This window comes from Balaenoptera musculus, chromosome 8, assembly GCF_009873245.2.
Source record: "Balaenoptera musculus isolate JJ_BM4_2016_0621 chromosome 8, mBalMus1.pri.v3, whole genome shotgun sequence".
NCBI classification, from domain to species: Eukaryota; Metazoa; Chordata; class Mammalia; order Artiodactyla; family Balaenopteridae; genus Balaenoptera; species Balaenoptera musculus.
The window spans coordinates 44,502,690-44,515,783 of record NC_045792.1 but is presented as its reverse complement, the minus strand read 5'-3'; the positions used below and the strand labels follow the sequence as shown (position 1 = coordinate 44,515,783).

The 13,094-nt window shown below is 34.2% G+C and overlaps 1 protein-coding gene across 1 annotated transcript in view; it reads left to right on the top strand.

Annotated features, from left to right (window-relative positions):
* The window catches only part of TMEM135 (transmembrane protein 135), a 243,351-nt gene that overhangs the window by 168,844 nt on the left and 61,413 nt on the right, over positions 1-13,094 (top strand). The window contains exon 6 of the mRNA XM_036860344.1: positions 1,144-1,190. Within this exon, the coding sequence (XP_036716239.1) occupies positions 1,144-1,190 (47 nt within the window). The remainder of the gene's footprint in view (positions 1-1,143; positions 1,191-13,094) is intronic.

Sequence of the window (13,094 nt, the reverse complement as noted above, 5' to 3'; positions counted from 1 at the left end):
AGAGCGCAGGCTTAGTAGTTGCGGTGTGATGCCCATCCTCTTTTGGGTTGGTAGGTTTATATATTTCTAAGTCATTCAGATTGTATTTATAATGCTTATCTTAAGCCAAGGTGGCAAACCTATCAAGCTCAATTTGTAATAGCAAAACTATTATACTTTCCTTAAGTCAACTAGCAATTGTGTTGGAAATAGCTAAACACTATTTTGTACCATTTTTGTTTTCGTGGTTCCTTGTGGAATAGTTGAAGATAGTTCATTTGTCATTTGTCTATGATGTGAGACCACTGACAATCCTTGTGTTTAATTTACACTCTTATTGTTAACGTAAGAACACAGTTTACAACTTCCGTTTTACTGATTTAAAACAATTTTATGGAGATCCACTTTGTTGGCATAACTAGGCTTTTGGTCAGGACTTGGGTTTGGATTCTTTCCATAGACATCTTAGTAATATACTTTGTGTTTCGTATGACGTGTTCTAGGGGAGCTTCTTTAATCCAGATTTATTGTGTGTTCTGATGCTTGCTTTTAGAGGAATTAATTTTTTTATAGGGAGTCTATATCCCATACAGGATGATCATAGTTTTAGGAGCTTTTCTTATTGATTACAATTGGTTGACAACTGGACTGTGTTTTATATTTTAAAAGTCTGGTCATCTTGATATAATAGTTAATAAGTTTTATGATTTTTTTGCTGACTTCACTATTTAAAAGCCATTGTCTCTGTTCTTAGGTTACTTGCTTCTTGAGGAATTCTTAGATATAATTTTTTAAATTGGCTATTCCTTTTTGAACCCTGTTACCCTCTACCCAGCCTATATACATATATATATACATATATATATATATATATATAGTGTTATATATGTATATATATATAGTATTATATATATATGTACACACAACATATTGTATAACGTTTATAATTTTATTTATTTATATGTGTGCATAAATATACAGACTTATTATTGCCTTGATATGACTTATTTGAAAGGTAGAGAATGTGATACGTGTATGACTAGTTTCGTACATTTTTTAATTGTTTCAGGTACAAGATTTAATAGTGGGTATTTTGCTTTCTAAGACACACAAATGGTGATGTCAGTGTTCTTTTGTAAGTAACGTATTTTCTCCTTGTTATAGGTCCTTTTATTCTGCATCACAGCTGCCATGTACATGTTCTTTTTCAGGTATGTTCTGTTATACCTATTTATTTTAATAGAAAAAAATACTCTTCCTTTGTAATTTTTAAATCAACCGTGTAACTAAAGTGTCTTCTAAATTATTATGCCCCACAAGTGACCTGAATTTTTGTTTGTTTTGTTTTGTTTTCTAGAGTGGTTAGAGAAAAGTCACTGCTCCTTAGTGAATAGAGAAAGAGAGGGAAGGAAGATGTGATTTTTCACACTATGCTTATAAGTTCATCTTGGAAAGCTGAATATGTAAATTAATAGTTCTCAGATCTTGAAAGGTGAATTTCTGTTTTTTGTGGACCTGATTTTAGATATTCTTCGCTCACCTTATCAAACAATCAACATTTTCAATTTAAATGAGAAAAAAGTGATGGTAGGGCTTAATCTAAGTCTTTTACGAACGTAACCTAGCATGCTAATCACTGTCTGTAAAATATTAAGTTAGTCCATTATGTCAGAGTTGCATTTTTCATTGATACTGAGACTCTGAGGAATGTGGGGGAGTGTTAGGATGGCTCAGAATTTTAATGCCACTAAAAATGGTGCCTGTCATTGTCATACAAACACAACAGTATGGGAGTTGGATTTTTGATTAGGAAGAGCCCACTCCTTCATTATCGTCATTTTCTGTAATACCAGTAATTCCTATTTGTTTCACTCTTATTACACTCATTTGAATAGACTCTTTCTTGATTTTTCTGGTTATAGGCAGAATTCAATCACAGCAGGAAGTTCTAGGCTTTTAAAATTAAAATTTGCACTTGATTGACATGACAGTTATGGATTTTAGTAAGATATATTTAGTAGATATCTTTATCTTTTTTTGTTTAACCTAAATAAGGCAGTTCAACCATAGCAGAATGTTTAAACAACTAATTTCCTGTCAGAACATTCTAATAAATACTTGATAAGCACAATGATATAATTTGAACTTCCTTTAACTATAAAAAATGTTATATGCAAATATAAAATGATGATGGTGCTGTAATTTTTCTTGTAAAGGACAGACAAGCTGTTAGAAGGAAAAAAATGGATGAAGTTTTTAAGGTGGGAAGGACGTATTCATGATGGAGTGCATAGTATTCTATGTCAGTTATTAGCGACTGAAAAATTGTTGCAGCTATCTGGGGGTCTTTGTGAAATTGTATGACCTACCATTTTTAATATACTTTCATATACACCTTACAACTCCTGTAGTCTCTTTCGTATATTCTAGCAATTTAGGGGTGTGGTAGGGGAGTGAAGAACAATGACTCTTTCATTTCATCAATTTCCAAAGATTTCTTAATTGTATTCAGACACATTATTAGGACAATATTGCAAAAAGTTCAAGGATTTATCTTTATGCTGTATAATCTGAAGATAAAGCATACCTAGTAGGAGAAATGTAAAGGAAAAGATAAAAACTTAGAAACATATCTTTTGTTGGCATGCACAGGAGGAAAGTACAGTATCAAATAAAATGTTTTGTGTGTGTGAAAATTCCTAACAGACCAGGTTGTTAAGTGAAACAGTCCTTCCCAATATAGCACTTAAAGATAGCATATTTGATCAACATTTAGCATTTCTTAGACATCAGAAGTTTTTGAGGTTTAAAAAACAAATTGTCTTGAATATAGTGATAATGCCCAATGTTAGGCATGGTCCTAGGATATTATACTTTGAAAACTGCTGCCATCAAACTAGTATTTTTGGTGTAGAAAGAAAATCAACCCTATAAATATGTATTTTGGTGCAGAGCTACGGAACCTTTTCCTGTTTCAGTCACAGAGTCTAGGTTAAAAACAACAATTTAAAATACTTTCCAGAAGGCTCAATACAAGGTTTTAGTGCCAAGATAAACATTTTCAATTTTCTGAGGAAAGGGGTTGTTTTTCTCCAAAAAGAAGCACTATCACCAAATTCCTAGTGTTCTTGGCAGAAGTTAGTTTGAATAACTCAACAAAAGAGGTTTGGTAAATGATAAAATAAAACCAGTTATAAAGTACTGCAACCAAAGAAAACAATGTTATATGTTTGTCTGAACTCTAGCAAGTGTTTAGAATGAACAATAGCAGTTAGCAAGTCTAATTCCATTAGAATATTTTATTTTTAAAATTCAACTTTATTTTAAGTATATTGTAGATATTTGAGGACACATTTATTCCATTTATTAACAATTATTTTAATTCTAATTGCATAAAATTAGATCAGTAAATATCAAATGATATTGTCCCTATGACTCCATTTATAATAACCTTTTTTAAGAAGAGGATAAGAGAAACATTTTATGTTAGAAATGTCAACTTGTGTTTTTATCCTAACCCATAAATGGGAAAAAGGGAAATGAGAACCCCCTTTCAATAGAGAGAAAAATGTGCCAATTTTATTTTTTTTAAAGAAAGAACTTGAGGAAGTAGTTCCATAAGTATTTTCTAAAAGTGACATAGGATGTGATGGTTATAGTATGAATTTACTTAAAAAGCAACACAATGTTCAGAGTATTGAAACTATGGTTATTAAAATGTATAATGAAAATGTCTTACTTTTGCATAGCTCTTAATAGCTCTTAATAGTTATTTTATAGGTATAGTTCTTTTCACATACATTATCTCATACATGGTGATCTTGATTTTTAATCTGTATGCCAAAAATATGGCTTATATTCAAATGGAATCCTGGGAACACTTCAGAGGCTTGGGTGGAGGAAAGGTAATATGTGAAGAGAAAGTTTTTTCCGGTTTTTTGTTCCAGTTCTTAGCCAGCTGGCCATCTGGCCATCCAGCCATCCAGCTGTCTATTGATATAAATTGGGGTACAATATTTTGAAGAGTGTTTTGAAAGAAAAAGGCTCTCTGTTCAACCCCAGTGGGCACTCTTCGTAATGGTTCTGCCTCCTTTGTTTAAGCATTTTATTATTTTGTATGTTATTGTCACAGCTTCGCCTTAGGGCATGTCTGCCACTATCAGTTCAGGCCAAGCAGGAGTCATAGTTGAAAAGTTGATAGAATATTTTGTCTAATGCATCTCTTTAAAACATTTCTTTACTTCCAAGTGTGTATTTATGGGTAAAGCAACCTAAGTTGTTTTTTTTTTTTTTTAAGTAAAAGGATTCATCATAATTATTGATTCAGGCCTGCTTAGGATCTTCCCAACAGTCATGTGGAGAAAAGAAATGAGTTTCTTTTGAACCACCAGCTCTTTTTTGTTTTAATTGAGAAGCAAAGGAAAGAATCAACAATAACACAGACACAACAAAACTGTTACACTTACTCCTGCTCACAAAAAATCAATGAAACATGAAACCCTTTTAAACGTTATTTTATTGGTTTTATTTTCAGCATTAGTGATCTGTGTATGAAGAACACTAATATTTTAGAAAAATGAAATAATTGAGCTTCATTTTTCTTTAATTTAAAATAGTGTCATAAAGTGTATTACAACAACTTTGATCCCATCTTAGTGAGTACCTAGCTAGAAATTCTTTCCACCTGCCTGTGCAAAGGCAGCCAACAGTTTGTTTAAACATGTAGATTGAAAGGCTCAGACTTGTCACAGTAGATAATCTACAGACTATATATGACTGATTCACAATAGACCTACCTTAATCTGCCGTAAACATTGGAAAGCATTGGATTTTTATTTAGAAACCAGTGCAAATTAAAGTTTATTGTAGTTGTATTTTATACGTATATATATTTTTAATACATATTTAGAAATAGTATTGATGACTGCTATTCCATGAATTTGTGCTATTCTGTGAAGGCAAAAATAATAAACTATTTCATTAGTCTCAACATATGGATGTAGTGTTGTTGTTTTCTTTTAATTTATGAAAACAACACTATTTATTGGCTCGACAACCCATAGTTCTTGAGTGAAAGACATTTATGATTGTCCTTGAATCTGTTTACATGAACTTATTAGTATCTTTGAAGTAACAAAAAGTAAGGAAGTTTTGATCTGGGTCTTTCAACCATTTACTCATTTTTTAAAAATCCTTTAAATATCAGTTAGGTTCTATTTTTTAAAGTATTGCCTAAAACTACACAAAAGTCCAGTCTAGAAAATTATATATGGCATTTGGAGTTTAAAAGTTTTCTTCAGGTTTGGGAGAGTGTGCCCTAAATAATTAGATTTTTAGTTCAAGGAGATTACTTCCAGCAACGCAGAGAATGAATTAGGCTTTTGGAGGGGGCATAATGACAGGTAATGGGAGGACACTGCTGCAGTTGTTTAGGAGAGAAATGGTGAGGACATGACTGAGGGTTATGGTAATGACATGATGAAGAGTTGATTTATCTAAGACAGGAGGATTGCTGCTTGGATGAGGAAGAGCAAAACACTAGAAGGTGAGCAAATTAGAAAATGTGTGGAAATTACATACAGGTTTAGCAAATACTGAGACTGAGTTGCTTTTAGGACATTCACATAGAGAAATACAGATATCATTTGTATATTTGGAGTTCAGGAGATAAATAGAGGCTATTCTTGATTGTCACACTAGCAGTTTGATGTTGGACAAATTATACAACTTCTGTATACCTCAGCTTCTTCATTATTAAAAAGTGTAAATTGCTGTATGGACCTCATAGGTAGGATTGTGAGAATTACATAAGAAGCAACATCTTTCCAACTTTTTTGGATGTCACCCAAAATAAGAACTACCTTTTTTTTTTTTTGTGACCACGCCATGCGGCGTGCGGGATCTTAGTTCCCTGACCAGGGATCGAACCCACGCCACCTGCATTGGAAGCACGGAGTCTTAACCACTGTTCCACCAGGGAAGTCCCAGAACTACCTTTTACATTGTGACTATTCACGCAGACCCATAAATTTCCCAGGATAGTATGTAACCTTGCTACGTGTAATACATTTGGATATTTTCTATTCTAATTTATTTCATTTATTTAAAAAGCTGTTTCGGGCTTCCCTGGTGGTGCAGTGGTTAAGAGTCCACCTGCCAATGCAGGGGACACGGGTTCGAGCCCTGGTCCGGGAAGATCCCACATGCCGCGGAGCAGCTAAGCCCGTGAGCCACAACTACTGAGCCCGTGCTCTAGAGCCAGTGAGCCACAACTACTGAGCCCATGTGCCACAACTGCTGAAGCCCGCCTGCCTAGAGCCCGTGCTCCACAACAAGAGAAGCCACCGCAATGAGAAGCCCGTGCACCGCAACGAAGAGTAGCCCCCGCTCACCACAACTAGAGAAAAGCCCGCGCACAGCAACGAAGACCCAACGCAGACAAATTAAAAAAAAAAAAAAAAAAGTATTAAAAAGCTGTTTCGACCCACTAATGAGTAACAACCAGCCATGTGAAAAACTACTGAACTAATACATGTGAGCACCTAGCATGGTGATTGTTATCTTAGCAAAATAATAGAGTTGCGAGTAGTGATTGTTGTTTTTAAACTAGGAAAGAAAGTTAATTAAAATAGAGAACTTGAGGAATGAAATTATATTTAGTGTGAATGCTGTAGACATATGCAGTAAGGTAAGGGTTAAGAACTGTTTCTTTGCTCTAGCAACCTGGTGGTCAGTGGTAACCTGCTAGAGAAACTTCTGTAGTTGAGTTGGGATAGTAGATTGAGAAATAAATGTGACATGTTGTATACTTTAAAATACAATTATATTTGAAAATTATTTCTCAATAAACTTGGGGAAATTTTTTTAAGTAAATAAAAGAAAATGTAAAAAAGTGTGAGATGTGGAAGTAGAATGAGTATAATAAACTCAAAAAGTTTGAGAGGAGAAAGATAGGGCAAGTTGTTATAGGATTAAGGGTTTTCCTTTTGTAGTCCTTCTTTTCTTTGTTTATTTACTTATTTAGACAAGAGAGACTAAGTGGTTAAAAGAAGGTTGCACAAGCAAGAGAGGTTGACAAGTTGGGGAATGGGAAAGAAAAGAGAAATGGTCTAAGATGCAGCCCAAAACGTCTACATGCATGGCTAGATTGTTAAACCTACTTATCTGGAAGAGATCATGATAAATGATTAGGAGGAAATTGAAGCTTTGTTTGAAAGCCTTGGGCACACAGTTTAAGTGAAAGAGGACTGATATATGGAAAAGGTAGGAAGTAGAAAAATCTAATGCCTTTGGCTTCCTAAATACACTGTCATTCTTAAAAGGTGAGTTTTTAAAGAGTCGACATGGGCTTGTGAAAGCAATATTCCTCAGAAAATATATGCAGGTGGAACGAGGTACTAATGTAGTTGGCACCCAAAACCAGTCAGCTTACTAAAAAATGCAAAAAAAGAGAAAGTAAAGAGAATGTTAGGACTGTTGCTTTCTTCAAAGCAAATAGAAAAGGTGAGAAAACATAGGTTCATAAATGTTGTGAATCACTTCCTCCGAGAATGCAAGGCTTATTACCAGGTCACATGACTGTAATGTGAGTTTCTTTTTGAGGGGAGAACATTATTCTGCCCGTTGGGTGAATGTTCTCCATCTATGGATGAAAGTTGTGGCAAGTCTGTTTTCACTTTTTGCCTGCTAGCCTTTGAGGTACTTGGGCCTAGATAAAGAAATGGCTCCAAAATTTTTAACATATATAAATGTTTATTGATTTTAGTAGAAGGCAAAGGGAAATATTGTATGGAGAAATGGTATGAACTTAAAATGCAACTACTAAAGTAAGAACTTAATGGGACACAATCATGTCAGAAGTGGTCAACTGCCTTTCAGAAACTTGTTGCAGTTTTATTTTCATGAATAACGATGACATTTATTACTGATCATAGAAAGCTCTTAGACTGGACTTTTGCTAATAAAATCGCTCAGATCGGAAGCAGTTAAGTTTAACTCCTTGTTTTACCAGTTATGAGGAATGCTATAATTCACTGTTTTCTTCACGCCTGACTCTTTGTTTCCATTATTTTCTACTGTTGGAGTTTTCCTGGAGCTAATCAAGGGGCACTCTAGGGTAGCAGAGTTGGTGAAAAGCATGCACTCTTGAGCCAGACTGTGTCGGTTCAAACCCTCTCCATCTAACTTCTTTGTGATATTGGGTCAGGTGCTCAGCTTCTCTGTGCCTCAGGTTTCTCATCGTAAAGTGGGGATAATAACAGTACTCACCTCATGGGATTACTGTGAGTACTAAATGACTGCCACATTGTAAACTCTCAATAAAATTAGTTGTTTTTATTATTTAACTCTGAGCTGTAAAGGTCACATATTGTTTGATTCCATTTATATGAAATATCCAGAATAGGCAAATCCATAGAGATAGAAAGTAGATTTGTGTTGCCTGTGGCTAGGAGACTTTTGGGGAACGGGGAATGACTACTAATTGGTATTTTTTTTTTAAATGGTGATGAAAATGTTCAAAAAAGTAATTATGACGATGGCTACACAGGCCTGTGAATATATTAAAAGTCATTGAATGATACACTTTAAATAGTGAGTTGTATGTGAATTATATCAATTAAGCTGTTATAAAAATCTGACCTGGAAATAGATCTTTATTGCACAGCAGCATGGTGTTTCTGTGTTATCACCATTTAACATTCCTCTGGTTGCCACATCTCAGGGATGGTACTGTGTTTTTGTGGACACATAGGCATTTCTTGAGAGAGAACCCCAGGAAACTTAACTTCTTCTCAAGTGTATTTGAAGGAGGAGTGTTCCCATGGAGAATGACAGACAAGTGCACCACAAAGCTTGCCAGCTTTCTTTCCAGAATTGTCAGAACTGCCATTTAAAATATTCATACTCTTAGTTCTGAGACACTACACTTTAGAATTAGAAGGGAAGTAATGAGGAAGATTACAATACATGCCACAAGTTTATATGAGATTGTTATTACAACATTGTTCTAATAAGACGGAAATTTGTCTTTGATACTTATGAGTTAGGGTGTTTTTTACTTGGTAATAATATTTGAAAAGTGCAGTTTAAAAAAAGTTTTCTAGGACTGCCAACGAAGACTAATTTCAGAAATATCTGCAGACATGGTATAATATAATATCAAATGTCCTTATTAGCTGGAGAAAAACAAGATTGAAAAATGGAGATAAATTTATTTATCTGAAATGTTTAGGCTTTTAGTGAATATATTCTCAAGTATCAGTCTAATGCATTACTGCTGATCAAACTGAAAAGTCATCAATTGCCATTTAAAGACTGAGATCATCAGAATGCCCTTTAAATATCTATGAAGTCCACTGCTAATACATTCCAATTGAGTTTGAATGGAAATTAAATTAACAGTCTTTGGAAATATAAATTATCAGTTCACAACCTGATTATTATATTTTGAGTATGTATTTCGTAGATTGTATTTGATTATATAATGATATTGATTATATTCTGAAGAAGAATTTTGCTGTATTTTCTGTTTATTTTGGGGGAGGTGTTTCAGAATCACTGTCCTTGTCATGGAAATTTATTGAAATGAATCAAAGGACATGGAAATATTAATATTCATATAATACATCATATTTTTCCTTTTTCATGATCTAGATTTTTTTCAAAAAAATCACAGATAGCAAAAATTGGAAATATTTGGATTTATTCCAATCTGTATCCTTAAAACTTCAAATAAAATATCCATGTATGAAGCCTACTTTTCATGCTGTACTGGTTCAGTGACAGCTTGCTAGAAGAGGAAGTATGTCACAGCTGCCCTGAGCTGAAATTCACAGTAAAACAATATTTTTCCACCATTATCAATTTTCAGCACAGATTCTGTTTCTAATGGGTGACTGAGTCACTGAACCAGGAAGGTGTTTACCTGCAAAGTGAACTAGTCTAAATGGGAGACGCTTTTAAGTTCTAAAATTTCAGCTGGAGTCTTCCCTAGAGGAAGGAAAAAGTGGGTCTCCTCCCTTTTTTATATTCTCTTGTCAATCACAAAGCCTCTTTGTACTGGTGGGGCCTTGATGGTGACTGAGTGCTGGCTGTTTGTCATGTTCCTGTCATCCTAAAATAAAAGAAGAACATAGCTTTGGGTTCTCAGGCCTTAGAGAATAAGTTGCTTGCGGCAGCCCAGGACCTCTGAATCCAAGCTGCCCTGGAATGCTTCTGAAGAGATTTGTTCACTGAAATGGAGTATGTGATTCTTATGGTTTTGAGCTCGTTGGGCATGTTCAGAAGAATAATGATATTCAGAATTAGATGATGGAGAGCAGTTGAGCTCATCACGTTGATTTCTTCTATCACAAAAACATCAAGCTCTAATATTAGCACAGTTGCTCTCCTGACTCCTGTTTCTTGCTTGAGTGTTAAAAAATGCTTTTGGAATTGGATAATTCCCAATCCTGATATTTTGGACAAACCTTCCTTGCAGGGTGTCATTATAGGATATTTTCAGGGATTCTTATGAAAGATGAGACTCTCCTCACCTCATCTTGTAAAATCACCAGCAACTTCTACTGGTATGAAACATGTAGGGAGATTTATTACAGCAGGCCAACCGAATTGAAATTACTTGAGTCCTGAGAATTTAAAGATCATTAAAGTTTTTGATCACTTTATTGAAGTTATTATCTATTTCTTTTGGATTTTAGCTTACATCTCTCAGTCTTTTATTACATTTTAATGATTAGAAGAACTGTGTGAATGAAGGTGATGTGGACTGATGTGGCTTTCACCTTGAAAGAATATAGCCCTTAAAAAATTGTATTACTTTTTTTGTTATTTGGAAAAGCAGAAATAGTATCTATAAGGATGAAAAAGAAAGGTTTTGTTATCAAATGAAATATTTCTTTTTACCGATTCTGAAGTATGCACTTGTTAATGTTCAAGACATATGGACTGTTACAAATGTAAATGTCTGATGTAAGGGCTCTAAAGGAGTTCTCAAACTTTAGTGTGCATACAGATCATCTGGGGAATCTTATTAAAAATGCAGATTATGATTCAGTAGGTCTGGGCGGGGTGTTAGCTTCTGCATTTCTCGGTTCCCCGGTGATGCCAGGGCTGCTGGACCTGGGGTCACACTCTGAGTAGCAAAGCTGTGAGTCACATCAAGAAATAAATGATAAAATTTTCCTTAAAACCTGTAACTAAAAAAAAAAAAATCCAGAGAATTTAATCCCTCTATCTCTCTTGCTAACCAATTCTAGTAGTTCACAGCATGAAGAGTCAGGACATTTTCCCCGAATATCCCAAATCTCTAATAAAAGGGAATGGGCTCACCCTAACGGCCTTTTCCCAGTTGAAATAGAAAACAGCTATTCATATAATCACTTTAGATGCTTAAAGATTCTTAGGTCTCCTTTTCTCCCTCTTAACTTTCTTCTCAGCATCAACTTCTTTCAGCATTTTAAGATGTAGTTTACTTTTTTACCCCAATTTTAACTGTGCAGTATCTATGTAGGGTAAAAATGATGAGTCTTTTTATTCAATAGGTGAATTGATGAGAGATCTTTCTGATCTAAAAGTTAGCAAGTCTCCTCTTTTTTAAAATAATTTGTTAATTGTACAAGTAATACACTGCTAAGTTCTTTCAAAAAATTCAAATAACATCAAAGTGTATATAGTAAAAAGTGAAAGTTCTTTCTCCCTTTATCCAACTCCCTCTTCCTGCTTCTTTTTTCATTCAAAACTATCTTGACATTTTGGCATATATCCTTCCAGAATTTTTTCTATACTTATCTATGTACCTATGTCTATATTCATTTTTTACAATAGGATCACATATTATGTATTTTCTGCAGTACTTCTCTATTTAATAATGTATCTTAGGGTTCTGTCTATATGTCACTATATCTGAATCTACCTCATTGTTTTTAGGTGCTGCAAAAAATTATAAATCTATAAGTAATACTTGAAGCCCTATTAACGTTTATACTGTTTGCAGTTTTTCACTATTACAAACTGTACAACTGTGAACATTCTTTTAAAAATATCTTTGTGTGCATGTTCCATTGTTTCCGTAGGCTGGATAGTTACCTACAAATCGATTCTCTGGGTCAGATATACTGGACGTATTTAATTTTGATAAATACTGCCAGATAGTCCTCCATAAAAAGCACTACCAATCTACTTTCCCTCTGAGAGTGCTTGTTGACTCCCAATCTTAGTTCATGTCAGTGATTTTTACCTTGTCAATCAAATAATCTAAAAGGTAATGCCTCATTTTTGCCTTACTTTGTATTTCCCTGATGACTAGTGATGTGGAACGTCTTTTCATTGGTTTATTAGTCGTTTTGATTTCATGCCCTCTACCCATTCTTTATTTTTTAATTTTTTGCACTGATTTATAGGAGCTATATGCACCTACAAATTTATATGCTATTAATATTTATTTTTTCCTGTTATAGTGTTGTGTCAGTCAGCAGTTATGTAAACAACAACCATAAAATTGTAGTGGCATATAACAAACAAGTTGGCTGGGTCAGCTCTGTGCCCCATTGCAGGTCTGTGAGTCAGTTAGGGCAGTTCTGCTTTGCATGTATTCATACTGATGTCCAAGCTGAGGTGACAAAAGCTATTTAGGGTAAGCTGTCCTCATGGCAATGGCATGAGATTTGTTTTTTACTAACAGCATCTCCAAGATACTCATATATGTGTACTTTAAGTACTTCATTTCACCCTAGCACAGACAAATATCTGCTCATTTACCAAGGCATTTTGTTTGAGTTGGAGTTCCCCAGCTGGGGTTCTGAGTTGTTTTTGTTGTATAAATCATACTTATATGGTATTGTCTTTCCAAAACAGTAAACTCAGTTTCCATGGAAAAAAACTTTTTTCCTTTTTGGTTTATGTAATATGTAGGTCATTTACATAATTACATTAACAAATACAAATGACATAAACACATTTGGGGATAAGCACAGCTAATTCTTGGCAAGCATGTAACTCAACTAGTGTGAACTGACGTATGTGGTCATATTTAGTAGTGGTGTTTTATCTTCCAGCAGTCAATGTGAATGTTAGAACGTTTTACAGAGAAAATAGAGAATCTAAGATAAATTTAT